Source organism: Vanacampus margaritifer, chromosome 15, assembly GCF_051991255.1.
Source record: "Vanacampus margaritifer isolate UIUO_Vmar chromosome 15, RoL_Vmar_1.0, whole genome shotgun sequence".
In the NCBI taxonomy this organism is placed as follows: Eukaryota; Metazoa; Chordata; class Actinopteri; order Syngnathiformes; family Syngnathidae; genus Vanacampus; species Vanacampus margaritifer.
The window spans coordinates 21,744,422-21,763,397 of NC_135446.1; the positions used below are offsets into that span (position 1 = coordinate 21,744,422).

General features: G+C 43.6%; 1 protein-coding gene across 11 annotated transcripts in view; it reads left to right on the plus strand.

Annotated features, from left to right (window-relative positions):
- Positions 1–18,976, plus strand: part of cacna1c (calcium channel, voltage-dependent, L type, alpha 1C subunit) — a 116,837-nt gene that overhangs the window by 65,700 nt on the left and 32,161 nt on the right. For 10 of the 11 annotated variants that reach the window (XM_077544262.1, XM_077544252.1, XM_077544254.1 and 7 more), the window contains exons 4-13: positions 1,384–1,523; positions 5,813–5,952; positions 7,299–7,451; positions 8,200–8,399; positions 9,555–9,658; positions 13,767–13,854; positions 13,942–14,026; positions 16,012–16,102; positions 17,797–17,823; positions 18,620–18,780. In XM_077544262.1, coding sequence (XP_077400388.1) covers positions 1,384–1,523; positions 5,813–5,952; positions 7,299–7,451; positions 8,200–8,399; positions 9,555–9,658; positions 13,767–13,854; positions 13,942–14,026; positions 16,012–16,102; positions 17,797–17,823; positions 18,620–18,780 — 1,189 coding nt within the window. The remainder of the gene's footprint in view (positions 1–1,383; positions 1,524–5,812; positions 5,953–7,298; positions 7,452–8,199; positions 8,400–9,554; positions 9,659–13,766; positions 13,855–13,941; positions 14,027–16,011; positions 16,103–17,796; positions 17,824–18,619; positions 18,781–18,976) is intronic. The other variant, XM_077544255.1, reaches the window with a different exon arrangement.

The following is an 18,976-nucleotide window of genomic DNA, read 5'->3' on the forward strand; positions in this document are numbered from 1 at the left end:
TTTTATACCCACCATATACTGACGTCCTTAAGCAAGCCTCGACGCTCAATTCCACCAGATTGTTGTTCCGCGTCCGAGCACATATTTTTGCACTTTGTGTGATGTCTGACACAAGATGCCTGACGAAGCTGAGGTCAAAGTTCAGCCAGCTTGTAGCTCCAGCGTCAGGTTCCCCGGGTTCCTCCCACAGCAGTCTGCTGAGATCCCTTTGACCCCCGCGTCCCAAAGCTCTGGGCGGGCGCGAGCGTGCGACCATGGGAAACCACCGGGATACACGCAAGGGGCAACGTGGACAGAGTGATGGATGAAAGCAGATATTTTTGTGTTTTTAAAAAGGAATCAGGGAACGCGGCGGCTTCTTGTTGATTCGCTGGCCTGGTTCCGCACGGTTGCTTTTGTCATATTTTTTTTTTATACCAAGTGACAGATGATGAGGTGTAGGAGAAAAGTGCTTTTTTATGATGCTGTTTATAACATTATGTAATCCCTTCATTCTGTTCAGGCCATTTTGGCCATTTCCCAAGACCCCCCCCCCCCCCCAGTTGAGGGTCATCACTATGACAACAATGTCGGAAGCAAAAACTCTTGAAGTGTGTGTTTGAGTGCGCATGCTGTTGAAGCAGGAAGTGTAACTCCTTGTTTAAATAATCAAGATGCTTTGATTGTGTACTCAATTTTACGTCACATCACTGTTTACACCAAGTACCATGTAAAAAAAAAAATAATAAAAAAATACTTAGCTTCTCCATGTACCACAACATGAAAATACAGAAGACCCAAGTGATCATCAAAAACAAGATACATCATAAGATAAGATACGATTCTGCCACAGTTTGGCTTTAGCCCCAAGTGCTAGCTAGCTAGCTCCCGAGCTAGCTCCCATGGTGCTAGTTTAGCTTTTATGGAGCTTGCTAGCTAGCATCAGGGGCTAAAGCCAAACCATGACAAGGTTTTGACTTTCTGGACCTGGATTTGCCACCTCTGCGACTTTTTGTTCTATTAAGCCATTATGAACCTCCCCACATGGCTCGCACCCTTCTAAACACTTGTTACATTTGATACTTTTTTACTTTTAAAAGTAAAATGTAGTCACCGAGCTGCTGATGAAGTTTTTTCTTCTTAATCTTAAAATGGCTTACCATAACCAGAAACCGGGTCACAAATTGGTCACAAATGAAAATCTGCGATAATCCAACTGCAAAGTAGTGAGGGAACACTGTGCAGCTGTAAGAAAAGAAGGAAGTAAATAGCAAGATAATCTGCAAAATAGCGAGGTCCATTTAGATAAAGCTGTGGGGAATCTGCAATAAGTGAACCGCGACGTAGCGAGGGACGGCCCACTTTCTATATTTACACCAACACATGATATGTGCTTGTTTGCAGGAGCGTGTGGAGTATTTATTCCTCATCATCTTCACGGTGGAGGCCTTCCTGAAGGTGATAGCGTACGGCCTGCTCTTCCACCCCAATGCTTACCTGCGCAACGGCTGGAATCTGCTGGACTTCATCATTGTAGTCGTTGGGTGAGTCAGCGGAGAGCGGCGGGAAAAAAAAAACAAAAACATTTCTTTAAGTGAAATTCTCCGTGACCTCGTGACCGCTGCAACAATGGAGTGGTTTCTTCCTCTGCGTGACATCTTTGAGTGAGGCAAAAGCCTGCAATGGCAGCGCCGGTGAGCCACAAAGGCCCGTTAGCCGTCGCCAACCGCCAAGTTATCTTTCACAGTGAATCAAGTTTTCAAGCCGCACTAAAGCTTGGCCTACAGTGGATTGGTGAGCCTTAAACTGATTAGCTTGTTAGATGCTGATAGCAGAGCTGCGCTGTGTTTTTCTTTATCTGCCACTCAGCAACTCCAGCCCATCTGCTAAGCCTCTGTGCGCGCGTGTGCGTGCGTACGCGCGCGTGCGTGTTGGCTAGCATCATGGTGCCAGCGCCTCTGGCATAAACACAACCTGTACCACTCTTAGACGGTTATCTCGCCTTTCTGTTTGCTTGTCTGAGGCTTTTTCTGTCTGTGTCTGGATGGAGGCTTTTTATGATGACACGCTTACACAACAAGCGGCGCCGCGGCGCCGGCGTTCAACTGTACAAGCGACGAGTTCTTTCTCTGACCTTGGATCAAGAAATATTGCACTTCAGTCAGTGTTTTTGGGGGTCACCTTTGAACAACACAGCGGGTCTCCCCGAATGGTGAGCAAACATCAATAACACCAATTAGAGTTTCCGACCAGCAGATTATTCCTTGAATGTGACACTGAACATTTAACGGACTTGTCATGAAGTTCTCGGGCTTGGACGACTATTTGATGTTGATGACGCAATTGATATTATTTCAGCACAATGACTCTGGCTTATTATTGGATGTAACATTTTGCCAGCAGGAATGGAAGTTTGACAGGTCTGAATATTTAGAGACGAGCAGTGATCGGAATAGCCTCAACTAGCGCGGCTAAGCTATCCTCATCCACAATGAGTTTATTTCCGTACTTTTGGACCTGCGCTGCTGTCTTAAGACAGTTTCATCTTGTTGGCCGACGTTTTGCTGCTCTACGAACAGGCCAGTCCAAAGTACACAGTATAAACCGGCCAATCGGATGATGAGATGACAATAAAACAGTGATTGGCTGTTAGTCAGAGTATTCAACTAATCGGTTCGACCTCTTTTTTAGGACACCAACACAGGGAGAATCTAATGAAATCTCAAATAAGATCAGCGAATAGCTTTATACAGGGATGTGATTTTTCCGCTAATTCGCGGAATTCCGCTTTTTTTTTATCTCCCCGAAAAAAAAAATTTCGATTTTTTTTTTTTTTTTTTTTTTTTTAGTAGTTCATTGTGTATGCGCATGACTCCGACAGATAACATCTTCTGCTATAACAAAGACATTTGTGGTATGCTCTAATATGAGTTACTTTTCATTTGGTCATGATACAATTATTTGTTCATGAAATTTGAACCCCTCAACATTATTTACGTGTTAACTTAGTAATCACATTAGTTAGATATGATGATATTCTCAGTGATAGTTTTTAAAAGCAAAGGCAGTCCAATGTATTTGAATGTGACTGATTTTGAGTTGACTAAAACTGCCATTTTATATGGGATAGTTCAATATACATTGAAAATTTATACTGTTGTTTTGTCAATTTTTTTGTCATGTGAGTGCATTCAAAGTACTTAAAAACACAGAAAACCCATGAGCTCCGGGGGGCCCCCCTTGTCCCCCCACCAGGGCACTGCCCTGGACCTAGCTGGGTGCCAGCGGCCCCCAGACCCCCGGCTAAATTTTCAGATAATTTCACTTTGGTCAAATCACATCCCTGTTTATAGTTGGGATTGCGGTTTGCAAGGATGTGTAGGTACACCAAGACCGGTTTCTAATATTTTGTCCCTCCCTCAAAAAGGTCAGCAAAATATTTGAAACTCCTGCAGGTATGCTTGCTACCTTGTACTTAACAAGGAGTGTTACAGAACAAAAGCCTTCATGCGTAACATGGTTAGATTGCCTTATTTGGATCAAAATGATTGTACGGACATGAAATCGGATATGAAACAGAATGGAAAAAAATCTGTCAGTCAAAATAGCGAGGCATTAATACACACAGCCAGCATGTGTCACACCGCAAATATGCAGGATATGTTCATCACTTTGCTGTGTGTGTGCGTGTGCATGAGTGTTGTCTTAACTGCCAGCCAGCTCGCGTGCGCGCGCGGAAACGAAAAATGACAGCGAATGCCCCCCCTGGAACGGTCAGCATGTGCTGAACGAGTCTGCCGTGGCGCCGAGGCTTGCGGAAACGCAGTCAAAGGCGCTCTTTGTCTTTGAATGCCACGTCACGGCAAAATGCAAATCAGGGCATCCTTGACGCGCTTTTTTGCCGACTGTGTCAAAGGCCGGCGCGAGTCTAATTGAGAGGCAGGTAGAGCGAAGGTAGAGCGACACCGAGATGCGCTCCGAGTGCTCTTTTCAAGTGCTCATTTCATCCGTGCTAATTGATAATTGCGCATGACTAATGTGCACTGAGTGGCCTTTGAGGCAGACGCAGAGGAGAGAAAATGCTATCGTATGGTCATTTTCGAGATGGCGCGATCAGAGGTCATTAGCTCTGTTTAATGTACACAATTTCAATACCGGAACCTTCATTTTCTTTGGGGATTCGTCATCGCTAGCTTCACGTTTGCTTTTGCTTTTTTATTCATAGCAGCGAGTTCTCAGTGTACATCACACACATTAGCTCTGCTAGCTTGGCACATTATTTGGGTATTACATTTTGCACATTAGCTCTGCTTAGTGTACACTATGTAGGTATGTTACCCCCCCCAAAAAAACATTTTCTTAATCAGCAAAACAGAATGGATTTTAAATTTTGTCAGTATGTAAAGTATTAAGGAAGTTATGACATTTTGACTACCGGCAACAGACAACGACTGTCATCTCTTTGACTGCCAGACGTTTTCAGACGGGATGCCGTGGGTGCCAGCCGATTTAAGCATTTTTGACTGATCTTTCAAGGTCCGCAGAAAATTATGTGTTTGGACTATGGAAACACATATACTACCAAATGAAAGATTGGACTCTCATCTTTCATCAGAAAAAAAAGTTTGTTTCTACCTTATTCCGTTTTTCAGTAATCAACAATAGAAAATGGTTAGTTTCACCTCTGTTTTGAAAAAAAACGTCTTTTAACGTCTTTGGCACTCCTCCATAGGATTTTACTAAACGTTATTTAACGTTTTTGGCAGTCAAAGAGTTAATCCTCCCGAGACAAACGAAAACGGCAGGCAAACGGAGCCGCCTTCAAAGATGCCATCTTGGAAAATACACGATTATCATAAATGTGGTATGATTTTTAAAAAAATGGCATTGTACCATTTTCGTTGGCATCGTACAAATCGTATGAAACTTTTTCAGCATGTCTTCAAATACCTCAAAATTAGTTGAGACGTCGACACAAAAAAAAATTGGGGGGGAGTACAAAGATTACTTAATAGTTAATATAATTCATGAAATGAAAAAGGGGATGTTTCTGTACGTCATACCTAAAAATTGACGCAGAAAGCCTATTTTTAACCAGCCAGAGCACATTTTTCTGAAAGGAGTGACATGATCACACAAAAACGGTTGCCGATCACGAATATGTGCTCCATTGTCACATACTTTCGCTATTTCAATACTGAAGCCTTCATTTTTATTGGAGGATTAATCATTAATAGCTAGTTAGCTTTACTCTTTTTAATTCACGGCAGCTCGTTCCCGCTAATGTGCATTAGCTCTTTTAGCTACGCACATTAGCTCTGTGTCACATCGTGTATGTTAATATTGTCGCACGTGTGAATGGCAGCAGATGAGATGAAACACTTTTCATTGTTGTCATGCCGTAAAGAAAAAAATAATGATTGTGTTTATAGTCTAAGCACTGATATTCTCTGAGAAGCACATTTTAACTGACGTCTCCAGCCATCATCGGTAAAAATCCAAGTTTCCAAGCTAGGTTAATGTCTCGGTTTACTCTGTTTAAATTATTAATAAGCTAACGTAGGGTTCAGATCCAGGGTTGGTGAATTCAATTTTGCAGGGGCTGAAGTTGAAATGAAAATTAAAAGCGGTCAGACCAGGCCTGCATTTTTCTTCATTTCACACTAAAGTTTTACAGTTGTTTATTTGCATATAAATAGTTCCCCGTCTACTTTGAATCTATTGCCAAATATGCATCCCAAGACTAATAAACTCTTGTTTATTTGGAGTTGGATGTCAATATTGTGCTAATATTTTTGGAATGATTTCCATGAGTTTTTTTGTTTTTTTTTAGCTTGTTCAGCGCCATCTTGGAGCAGGCCACCAAGGGCGACGGGGCCGCTCCCATCGGAGGCAAAGCGGCGGGCTTCGACGTCAAGGCTCTGAGGGCATTCCGCGTACTCCGACCCCTCCGACTGGTCTCCGGAGTGCCCAGTAAGTACGCGGTGCGGGCGGAGGAAGGACAAGTACACAATAGAAGCGTCTGGGGATCAGGTGCGGATGAAGATGGGGATGAAATGAAGCGCGGAGCTGGCGCTGGCGCTCGCCACAATAACAAACGCACACTTTTGTCTACTTGCGCTTTATCTGATCTCCTCCTGTTTGCTCTCCCGTTGGATTATTGATTTCTTTGGCCACTAACGCAGATGGGCTCACCGACAACTTATCTGCTGCTTGTAATGTGTGTGTTCGTGTGTACGTGGGCGTGTGCGCTTGTTCTCCGCCGTGACCCCCGTCCACTTGGCATTAAATTGGTGTCATGGTGACCCTCTTCTCATGAGAATTGACAAGGATTTTGTCCACAGTAGAAAGTCTGTGTGTGTTATAGAAAACGATCTTCTTTTTATCTCCATGGATTTTTTTAACTCTTTGACTGCCAGACGTTTTCAGAAAAGGGATGCCGTGGGTGCCAGCCGATTTTAAGCATTTTTACTGATCTTTCAAGGTCCATAGAAAATTATGTGTTTGGACTATGGAAACACACATACTACCAAATGAAAGATTGGACTCTCATCTTTCATCAGAAAAAAAAAGTTTGTTTCTACCTTATTCCGTTTTTCAGTAATCAACAATAGAAAATAGTTAGTTTCACCTCTGTTTTGAAACGAACGTCTTCTAACGTCTTTGGCACTCCTCCATAGGATTTTACTAAACGTTATTTAACGTTTTTGGCAGTCAAAGAGTTAAGCATCATTTGGTGCAGATAAAGGTGCAAATCCAGGTCCCGAAAGTAAATACCCTGCCACAGTTTGGGCTTTAGCCCCTGGTGCGAGCAGGTAAACGAGCATCATGGGAGCTAGCTAGGGAGCTAGCTAGGGAGCTAGTTAGCTAGCTAGCACCTGAGGCTAAAGCCAAACTGTGACAGGGTTTGTACTTTCTGGACCTGGATTTGTCACATCTGGCTTTTGGCTTTTCATCGTCAAAATTTCAAAACAAAAGGACATTTGCGTCGCACAAGCAGAATTGAACTTTTGTAAATAGTAAATCATGATAAATGCATACACAACATTAACGCAAAAAAACGCAAAAATGTTTGCAGATCTGAAAATCCCGGATTTATTTGTGGATGTTTAAAAACGTGAAAATTGCAATTTCATTTGTGTGAATAATTTTGATATTACACCAGAAGGAGCAGCACAAAAACGTCTTCTTTTTTTTTGCTTCTCTTCTTTTTTTGTCGCCATTGCCACTAAATTGTGGTGCTAAACAATGTCTTCGTACAGCCTGATGTCAATCGTGTTTATTTGAGCGTTGAGCGCGTGCGGCGTGCGCCCCCCCAGGTTTACAGGTGGTGTTGAATTCCATCATCAAAGCCATGGTCCCGCTGCTCCACATCGCCCTGCTGGTCCTCTTCGTCATCATCATCTACGCCATCATCGGCCTGGAGCTCTTCATGGGCAAGATGCACAAGACCTGCTATCACAATCACACGGGTATGCAAACGAAGGCTCCCGATTGGTTAGCGTCTTCTTAATGCCGTCCGGTGTTTGACTGCAGTAAGAAGGCAACAAGACGAGGAGAAAATGCCCAAGCGCGCTAAAAGCAATCCTATCCATTAAATATCTAACTATGGTTTATGTTGGTGAGTATGAAAGATTTGAGCAATAATTGCTCCAGCGCTCACCGTAAACGATTGAAGCAATTTCCAATAAAGGCCCCCAGGTATAAATGGACTTGAGTGTTGTGATGGTGATGTTATAAGTCCCCTGAGAGGCATTAGCTCTCCTCTGGGTAAGTGCCAGCGGAAAACTCTGCCGCCGTATACATCAAGCCTCGGAGAGCGCTTGTTTTGTCAAATTAGCGCAGCGCTGTTTCACATTTTTACTGACACCGCTATTGATTATATACATTAGAACCTTAAAGGGTCTCATTATGTGAGATGTGGCATTACAAAATGGGACAGATTTGTCTTTTCCTTGCATTTTATTTCTCCCAAGCGGAAACACTCTGAAGTTTGAAAGCATTTAGAGTATAAAGATGAACATTAGATGCAGCAAACATGTATTCAGTCGACAACAAATATGAGGAGCCTTCCTCTTTAAATTGTGCTACCTAATGTACCTCTCTGTAAATTTGATAGGATCCCAAATTATGAAAAAAATCAATAAAAATACGGTACTCCACGTTTGACAAAACATTGCTGGCAACAGTTCATAATCAATCTGGCCATTCTCCTCTCAGGCGTGTTAGCGGAGGAAAAACCGGCGCCGTGCGCGCCCGACTTGGCGTACGGGCGACACTGTAACCACAACGGGACCGTGTGCAAAATGAACTGGGAGGGCCCCAACGACGGCATCACCAACTTCGACAACTTTGCCTTCGCCATGTTGACGGTGTTCCAGTGCATCACCATGGAGGGCTGGACCGACGTGCTGTACTGGGTGAGCCGGGCGCCGCACTATGGAGGAGCAAAAAGTCCAAATCAATAAATACATGTGGAAATAAAAATATCATTCCAAAATGACATACAAAAATAAATATAAATGGAAAGATAAAACAACATGGAGAGCTTCAGCATCGGATGTCAGCACAACTTGCGACTTGAGTTGCTTGACAACTTCACACAACTTCGTCGACAACAAGGTCCATTGTTTCTTTTTCTTTTCTTTTTTTTTGTTTCTTTCGCGCGTGTGAATTCTCCCTTGCTGTGGAACGGGCAGAATCCCACATAGACTGACATGTCGATCAACCAATTGGCGAATAATTCAACCAAAGACACAATTAGGACACCCCCCCCCCCCCCATTTGAATAACATTGCATGACATTATATTTTTGTTGTTGTTTTTATTTCCATTTATATTTATTTTTTTATTACATTTTTTAAAAATATTATTCATATCCGTTTTTATTTTCTGGAATTTTTGTTCCTCCATTCCTCACCAACCTGGATATGGATCATTTCCATAGAATTTAAATCAATAAGACACTCAAAGAAAATTCTAATTCAGCAATTTGTTTTCTACATGTAAATGCCTCCCATTCTGCTTAAAAGTCCCATTTTAACAAGTTATTGATGATTTCAAATTTTAGCCATTCTTAATAAAGGCAGACAGAAATTTCCTACTCGCATAATGGTAAAGATAAACATTTTTCATATAAATCATGTGTTGATCTTCAAACTGCCAACAATTCAAATGTTCATATTAGTCAAATTCATTGATTTTCAAATTCAAATTTGAGACTTTACTGTGATGTGTATCCACTTAAGACTTATAACTGAGGTTGCTGTATTGACTGTTCAGGCAAGTGTGCGTGTTGATATGTACATGTGATGGCAAGTTTGCGGTCTACACCCCCTCTGCTTCTATCTTGCGCACACGCACACGCACACACACTGTATGTAAATTGCATTCATCACGAATGTTCTTCTCCTCCTAACAAGCACCTCCTTAATATCTCGGCTGACTGCATCCGATTGTGAACGGCGACGCGTCTTTCCCACATGAACGTCCACGCTCACCTTAACACGGCAGATATTTCTATTAACACCCGCACCTCTTCCTGCTCTCTGTCTGTCCATCTGTCCGTCTCTCAGATGCAGGATGCTATGGGCTATGAGCTGCCGTGGGTCTATTTTGTCTCTCTCGTCATCTTCGGCTCCTTTTTCGTCCTCAATCTCGTTCTGGGGGTGTTGAGTGGGTAAGAGCTTCTGCTTTCTTGTCTTGCGTGTGCGTGTGTGCGTGCGTGCGTGTGTGCGTGTGTTGTCGTTGAAGCAGCGTGCAGTGCAGCCAGACTCCCACCGCCAAACTTTTTGAGAGCGCCGCCTCCTCATATCTTTATTGAAGTATTACGTGAATGTAGATCACTTCTACTTCTTGCAGGTGTCGCGTCCCAATATTTCTGCCCATTTAGTTAATGCGTATTACCATAAATTCTCCCAAATAACATGTCAAAGCTGCATCGTCTCTATTGTGGAGAAAGCCAAACAAGTGTAATTGTCATCATCCATCATAAAAAAAACATGACACCGGCCTAAACAATTGATGGATATTCCACCCCAAGGTACTTTATTAGTTATGGAGCCACACACACACACACACACACACACACACACACACACACACAACACAGACGCACTCACACAACGTCGGTTCTACATATCTAGTGGGGACATCTCATTGACATAATGCATGTCCAAGCCCCTTATCCTAACCTTAACCATCACAACTGTCTGCCTAATACTAACCCTAATCCCAACCAAAACCCAATTCGAACCGAAACTGTAAAACCAAGTCTTGACCCTCAAAAAGAGGCCTGGATTAATGGGGACCACCAAAATGTCCCCACAAAGACACGTGGTCCCAACAATGATAGTAAACACGCAGAAAATGGTCCCCATGATGTGATATAAACCCGACACACACACACTTGTCTTTGTATCATTGTGGGGCCATCTAATTGACGCAATGCATTACCTAGCCCCTCCCCCTAACCCCAACCTTCCAAAATGGTTGCCTACCCCCATTCCTTACCCTAACCTCAACCAAAACCCAATTCAAACCTAAACTCTAAAATCAAGTCTTGACCCTCAAAAAGAGGTCCGAACTTGTGGGGCCCAGCAAAATGGCCCCACAAGGGCGGGTGAGCCCCACAACTTGGGACTCGCAAAATATTGGCCCCACCATGTAACAAACACAAAGCGCACACACGCGAAACGAGCAAAAGCGTCGTCATGTGTTCTGTTCATGTCTTTTGCGCGCAAGCGTGTATCTCAGCCGATTGCAGACGAGCACATGATGGCGCACCCGCGCACGCTCCCATTACTGAGAAGCTGAGATGTCTCTTTGTAGATCCTTATGTCTGGATGCTACTGCCCCCTGGTGGCTAAAGTGCAAGCAACATAAGGAGCAGCACGTCTATTGAATTGAGGCACACCAAAAAATGTGGCTGTTTAATTTGTTTACATTATATTTAATCACGCCGTTACTGTGACTTTTTTGGGGGAAGCAGGAGCGGATTAATTTCATTTCCATTCATTTCATTTGGGAAGATGATTTGAGATACATGTAACCAAATGTTCCACCTCTGTACCTTGATCCAAAAATCTTTTTATTTATTTTTGAATTCCAAAAATGTTTTTTCAAGTGATGGATTGAGGACTGCGGTGATGTTGGGTCCAAGGGAGTCTTGCTGCACGATGTCTGACTCGAATGCCTCCTCTCTTGAGTCATTAATTAAGCGGGCAATTAGCTGATTTGAGGTTGAAGCTCCTGCTCGCCCTCCCCTTCCAGAAAGGCACCTGCTCCCGTTCCAATGATCCGTCTTGCATATTCATGAATTGATGAAGTGCAGCTGGCCAAACGCTGCGGATCTTGCATAAGTGACGCATCCCAAACAATTAGCGAGGATCGAACCCGTTGCCGTCCTCCCCGCCCCTCTTCCATTCCTTCTATTGTTGTTGCGACCTCCCTTTTATTGTTGTTGCGACCTCCCTTTCTGTCTCTCCACCAGGTGAATGATGCCGTCGGTTACAAGTGGCCTTGGGTGTATTTTGTCACCTTAATCATCATCGGATCCTTCTTTGTGCTTAACTTGGTTCTGGGGGTTTTGAGCGGGTAAGGGCAGGGTCCGAGATCACTTCAGACTAACCTCTCCTTTTCATGCTTACGTCTTTTATGCAAGGCCCGAAGGCAACTTTTGGGGCTCCTCCTCCTTTTCGGTCCGTACAGTCGATGGAATGCTTGTTTTTTATAGCTACACGGCGGCACAGCTCGTATTCCATCTGGTGAGCTTCAATTCCAAATTCCCGGCTTCAGTTATGATCCTCCTTAAGCGTCTGCCTCTTCAAGTCGAGCAACGCCGACAACTTTACGGACATTAACTCTCCGACGCCGATGTCACTTTGCCGCCTTACAGAATGACAAGACACGGTTAGTGGGCGGGCGGCACTGTTGGGATCAGACGAGACTGTCGCCGTCATTTCAAGTCAATGAATGCACGGATAAACATTTGGACTCCCGAAAGACTTGGCAGAGATGAAGATACTGGAAATGGGAGATCTTCTGGGATTGCCACAATATAATCTTCCGATTCTTGTGAATGTCTCAAACGGTTCACTTAGAAATAAACAAATGCTAATTGCTAAAGTTTGTTTGCTAAACTGCAGGGATTGAGGCAAAACGATTTGCTTCCTAATACAGGCAGTCCTCAACTTTCGATTTCCAGAGGTTGTTTGTAAATCGAATTGGTTTGTAATTCCAATCACATTATTATTATTATTTTTATTTTTTCAAGTAAAATAATACAAATGTTAAAAATAAAAAAATAATTAAAAAAAAATCATATACAGCATATACTGTCTTTATAGTGCATAAATTACATAAAAAATGTTTTATTATTATTTTAGGATTATTATTTATTTATTCATAATATTTGGTGCATGCGCCACGGCTCCTGTGCCGTGCGCCACAGGACAGTGAGGTAGATAAATTGCGCAAATGGCGCGCTGCTGCCCGGCGGGGTTGTGGCAGAGAGCGGAACTGCAATACAATGCTCTCCCATAATGTTTGTTGTGGCGCGCATTTATGGACATCAGTCAGCCTTTGTTTGTATCTGTGAAACCCGTCGCAAGTCGAACGTTGGTGACTAGAGGACTACCTGTATTTACACAACGTCGCCATTCCTTCACATCCAAACCGACCCATTAAACCAATCTTAGCTATTGATTATGAATGAACTAATGCGGAGTGATGACAAATGGAGGCCTCCGACTGATCCTCCTCCAGAGCGTAAAACGCTGGCAGCGTTGTCAAGGGAAAAAGGAAAGAAATAATCAAAGTCTATTTGGCGCAAACAGCTGGAGGTGGCTCGGCTGTCGGACTCTTTGTCTGACTTGTGACTAATGATGCCGTTAACACACTACACAGCCTGACCTTTTCCCCACTGCTTCAGCCGCAGCGTGTTCCAGGACAGGAGGGGCGGGGCTGGCCGGGGGCTGGGCGGGGGCTGGCCGGGGGAAGGGCGGGGCGGCGGCCTAAGACTGGCGTGATCATTTATGGCTAACCAGGAATCAGACAGAGGTGGCAACATTGAGTTGAGTGGATCTTTCAAGATGAAGAAGCCGCGCGTTCGTCTTCATTCCGACTGACCGTGTCGACAATCTGGTTAGTGATCCGCAAAATGAGTCGGCAAACAGACGGCCATGAGCCTGATGATGCGCGGTGACCTCAGAGCGCCTCCGCTGACTCACTGAGATGCTCCGGGCGGGGTCGAATGGCATGCGGTGCCAGGGATGGAAACCTCGACACCCAAAGTGTCAGAAGAAAAGGCTCCTGTGGGGGTCCATTTTTGTTCTGAAAGGCGCAACTGTTTGTGATGTTCCCTGCAGAGTTGACAACTGAGCCAAATCCAAAAAGTCCAGAAAGTCAAAAACGGTGCCACAGTTTGTCTTTAGCCCCAATTGCTTGCTTGCTAGCTCCCAAGCAGGTAAACAAGATCCTAGCGAGCGAGCTAGGGAGCTAGTTAGCTAGTTAACAACTGAACCCGTCGGTACAAGTTCCAGAGAAGGCAAATCCGGGTCATTGGCTTATTTGGGATGTGAACGAAACGACGTGTGCTTTTATCTTGCCTTTACACACTAACACTCTGCAGCTCTTTCCTTTGACAGGTTTTCCCTCCTTGCACTTTTCAGCGGCACTTCATCACAATGCGTATTCATTTGAACACGACTTTCACCCTGGATTTGTTTTGCTGTCTCTCGCCCTCTGCCATTCCCGGGTGCGCATCCTGGCACCCTCCTGCCTCCCAGAGAGTTTTCCAAGGAGAGGGAGAAGGCCAAGGCGCGCGGCGACTTCCAGAAACTACGAGAAAAACAGCAGCTGGAAGAAGATCTCAAGGTCGGCGCTCGGCGCTCGTCCGGACGCAAGTTTTGGGACGCAAGTTCCTGCTGACAAATGCTTCCTTTCCATGCTTTGTCAATGCAGGGCTACTTAGACTGGATCACTCAGGCTGAAGACATCGACCCAGAGAACGAAGAGGAAGGTCTCGACGATGATAAACCCAGAAACTGTGAGTTCCTTCTACCCGTCCGTCCGTCCGTCCGTCCGTCCGTCCTCGTCCTGCGCTCTGTGGCTCAGGTCTTTGGGGCTTTCGCCAACAATAGGTATTAAACTAGTTCAGCGCACCGCTGAGGTGGATTTGAAAGGCTTTCCGCCTCGGGAGAGACCGCAGGGCCCCGAGAGCTTTCAAGTGCGAAGCGTTTGACACATTTGAGCGCCGCTCGCTCATCAAGGCAACTCGCTGTTCATTATTAGAAGAAACTCACGGCTGCTTTCGTCGTCGGCAGTCCAGTCGGATTCCAGGAGCGCCGCCGACGTCTTATTTTGCCAACACGCGGCATTAACGTTCACATGCGGCGTCCGGCTCCGGAGGGTTTTACAACAAGTGTTTGAGGCGACGGTGAGGGGAGCTGCCGCGTCTTCCCGCCGGCAGCCAAAGACTGACAGAAGCAATAAAAAGCAATGTTGATAACAGCCTCATCCCCCAACTCGCCCCCCCCCCCCAGTCTCCGTCAATGCCTCTCCATCCAGCGCCTCCATGGAAGCGCGTCCTTCACGAGCCCTCCCACCTTCTCCCGCTCTCTCGGGAAGGCCACTCCAATTTTTTTCTACCCTCTCCTCATTCTCTCACTTACGCATTCGTCACTTGACTTCCTCTTTTGGCCGCGTGCGTTTCCTTTCTCAAAAGCGAAATGGCCAATTCACGGCGCGCCGCTTTTAACAACACGAGTGAGTGACAGAGACACAAAACATAAGTTGAAGACAAAAGCCCTTCCTACAAGACAATATAGCTGCAATGTTTGCACTTGAAAGCCTGCAATTTGCAGCTTTTAATATCCCTGAGAGCTGTGAAATAACAAAAGAGGCTTCTGGCCGGCTTAGAAATCCAAGCCTATTAGATGTTGCGCCGCGCTGGTAAATACCGCGAGTATGTCAACGTTGTAAGGTGCGATTACTTTAGGCACATGTTGTGCAACTTGGGAATACTTTGATTTACTTGGGGAAGCATATTGAAGAGTGTCTTTGCAAAAGGTTTGGTCGGATTACAATATTTGTTTTTGCTTAGTCGAGCTACAAAACCTTACTGAAACCACTTAGAAAGTATCAAATATATATATAAAAAACTTTTTTTTTTTAATATGTCCACTAGGGCACAACCGATCGCTCAATTTTAGCTCTTTTGAAATCGACAAATATTGGCAGATATATATATTTTTTTTTACACATTAGCACATTACACTATATAAGAAAAAGATAATAACGTTAAAAAATTCCACCCCCCAAAAATCAGCAAAAAAATAAATAAATACAATGCGTTGATTTTTGCCCATTTTTTTCTCTCTCTCGGTTATTAAGTTACGCAAATGAAGACAAAGTTTTGTAAAAACAATTAAATGTTGGGCTGGGTATCGATTCAAATTTACTCAATTGATTTTATTTTGATTCAGTTGGATTCGATTTAGACTTTTCCCGATTCTATTTGATTCACTTCAATTCAATCTGATATCGATTAACCATAAACATCAATTATTCTTAAATATATACATGATAAGAACTCCACAAACATTCAATTCTGAATTAAATTTTGCGGAGGCAGCATCTGGTTTAATTATATCGTTTATTAATGAAAGTAATGTGTTGTGATGACTTATGTGTTACACAAAAATATTTTCATAATTCAATAATTGTCAGTATAACTTAAAAAGATTCTGAATTGTCTAAAAGTGCAATAAGTCAAGTATTTCATGAATGCAAGAAAATACTTAAATTGGTGTAAACAGTCAATTTCAAGAAAACGGGAAGAAAATTCCATTTTCGTCTGAATTTATAGGAAAAAGTGATATTAAAATAATCGATTCATGGTTTTATGAATCAATATCGGGCTCAAAAAGGAAAATCAATTTGATATTGATTATTCCAGCCCTAGTTAAATGTTTCACCTGTAATTGATATCAATATTGTTGCACGTTTATTTTGTTTCTTGACTTCCCGCAGTGAGCATGCCGGCCAGCGAGAACGAATCGGTCAACACAGACAACGTGCCCGGAGGCGACGTAGAGGGCGAGACCTGCTGTACCCGACTAGCGTAAGTGCTCTGCCCCTTCCCAGACCGGACCCGGGATCTTTCCTTGACTGTAATAATGAGCCAGCAAACTTTTCAAAAGGAGCCCATCACATGATTGTGGCTCAAAGCGTTTCTCATTCCTGGCGTGCCAAAGCGTCAACTAGCAGGGTGTCAATCATCTCATCACGTAGTCGAAGATCCTTTCTTGCACTGGTTCTGATCGCCTGTCTTTTGTTTGGACGCTCAAGTGCTCCTCACTTGCTCCTCGTTCATTTACGACAAGATCCCAACCGGCGCTTTCTTGCTTCCACCCCGGCTGGCCCGCGCCGGCCACGCCCACGCCACGCCCACGCCACGCCCACGCCACGCGACAATGCCAGCGCAGAGTCAGAAGCACGCACTCTCTGAGCGGACGGACGGAGAGTGGAATCCACGGCACGCTGTTGTTTATTCATTCTCCTCTCGCTGTCCATCTGTTACTTTGTCTTTGTTTGGCTGTTTGTGGCTTTTTGTCGGAGCCAAAAATGACAACAACCAAAAACAAATGATGTCATAAACTGTGCCAGAAACTTCAATTGCTGTAGCGACGACACGAGTAAAGTATTCCAGCATTCATCGACTATGCAAATAATAGAATCAACTTAAATAGATCACCTTTAAGTTTGCTATTGTAAGATCGCGTGTGACGTTGGCGCCGGGCGGCACTATCACGGAGGCGAGGCTTTGAGTATTTATCTTCTGGTCGCCATGGAGACAAAACTTGGGCCAACTCTGACCCCCGCTGATCGCTTCATCTCGACGGATGCGTAGGGAGAAGGGATTGGTATCACCTGATACTTTGGACTTTGCTCCATTCCAAATGAATGCAATCGAACTATTCATTTGGACCGTATCTGTACCGTATTATGGAGGACCAAAACGGCCAAAATTAAATAGATAATAAATACATGAATACAAGTGAAAATAAAAACTGATATGAAAAATATAATAAAAAAATTAAATACAAAAAAGAAATGGAAATAAAAACAACAATATATATATCCATAAATAAATAAATAAAAGTAATATTGAATACAAGACACGCTTAGGACCGCCCCCTCATTTGAATAACATTTCGTCCTGACAGAGCGTCTGCAGCATGAAATAAATAAATGCGAGAGTATATAATATATATATATATATATATTAAGTAAATAAGGGGGCGGTCCTAAGCGTGTCTTGTGTCTTGTATTCAATATTTCTTTTATTTATTTATATATATATATATATATATAATTGTTTTTATTTCAATGTATATTTTTTTGTATTTAATTTTAGAATGATATTTTTTATATCCATTTTTTATTTTCCCTTTTGCTTATTTACGTATGTATTCATTCAATTCTTTTCGATTTTGGCCGTTTTGGTCCTCCGTCCCGCATCTGGGTTCTGTCTCTCTTCTTTCTCTTCGTCCTCAGTCTTCTGTTCATGTGGATGTTGCGGTGGCAAACAATCAATCTTATCTCATTTGCCCAAGACATTATTCCAAACATTTCTTGGCATGATGTCATTGAGTGCTTGCCACTTTTTTTTACATGTTCTCACAGGGTGATTTGACCCAAATGAAACGAGCGCAATCCGTCCCACCGACGGGAGCTCAAATCGCCCTCCATGTTGTGTCTTTATGTGCGTTTGTGCGTCTGTGTGTATAATCCATTCTGTTCTTTGTGTTCCAGAAATAGGATCTCCAAATCCAAGTTCAGGTTAGTACATGTTGTTTGCCATTGTCTCCGCTCCGCTCACCTGCTCCCGACGATGTGTGTGCGTGCGTGCGTGCATTTTTGACAAATAAAGATGATTCTTAAAATCCTTATGAATACAATGTGGTGGTAAAAACGCGGCATCGTGATGTGAGCGCATGCGGGCCTTGTGCGGTCTTGTGGACTCGGGTCCCGCAAGTCGCAGCTCGCAAACCCACGCAAGAATGTCTTCTTCCACTTTGCGTGTTTTAAAAAGACGCCTCAGAACCCGGCGAAGAAGGTCAAACACCACAAATAATGGGTGGGAAGAAAGCACAATAATAATAATAATAATAATACGTGATGCTGGTTGCCAGTGTTAGCAAATAATTGCTTTGTTTTGTTTGATGCGGTGATTAGTTGGCACCTCATTTACTTACACGAGTGGGACAAAATAGTAGAACAACAAATAATAAACATAGTTCAATTAAAACAAATAGAGCATTAAATGTTTTCATTTGATTTTGGATGCCATTAAAGGCATTGAATCACCACAAATAGTCGTTGATGTTCAATTGTCTGCAGAGTCAAATAAATCGTTTGGACAATGACATGAGCCACTTACTTCCCTCCAAGTGCAGAAAACAAAAGAACTTGAAATGTCAACCTGTAGTCGTGTCTTGGTTGTGCGAAGGGCGATCGTTTTTCTGCTCCCAAACGACGGCGGGCAAGATGGCCGCGTCATCGACACGCCCACTGACTTGGACCTCGTTCCTCCTTTCCGCCTTTTCTCTCTTTTCTGTCTTTTGCTCCTCTTCAGTCGCTACTCTCGCAGGTGGAACCGGCTGTGCAGGCGCAAGTGTCGGGCGGCCGTCAAATCGCAGCTTTTCTATTGGCTGGTCATCTTCCTGGTTTTCCTCAACACTCTGACCATCGCCTCGGAACATCACCAGCAGCCGCAGTGGTTGACGGACGTGCAAGGTAGGAAGTGCGGCGGCTCTCAATAATCAAAATATGGCTTAGCCTAAAACAGTCATTCTCAAGCTTTGTGTACAAAAAAAGAATATTATAATGTAGTTTTCCAAAATGTTAACTTTTTACTGCTGAAAACGACTCAATGAGTCAAGAATCATTTTAATAAAATCATCCCCAAAGGCTCATGCATTAAATGAATGAC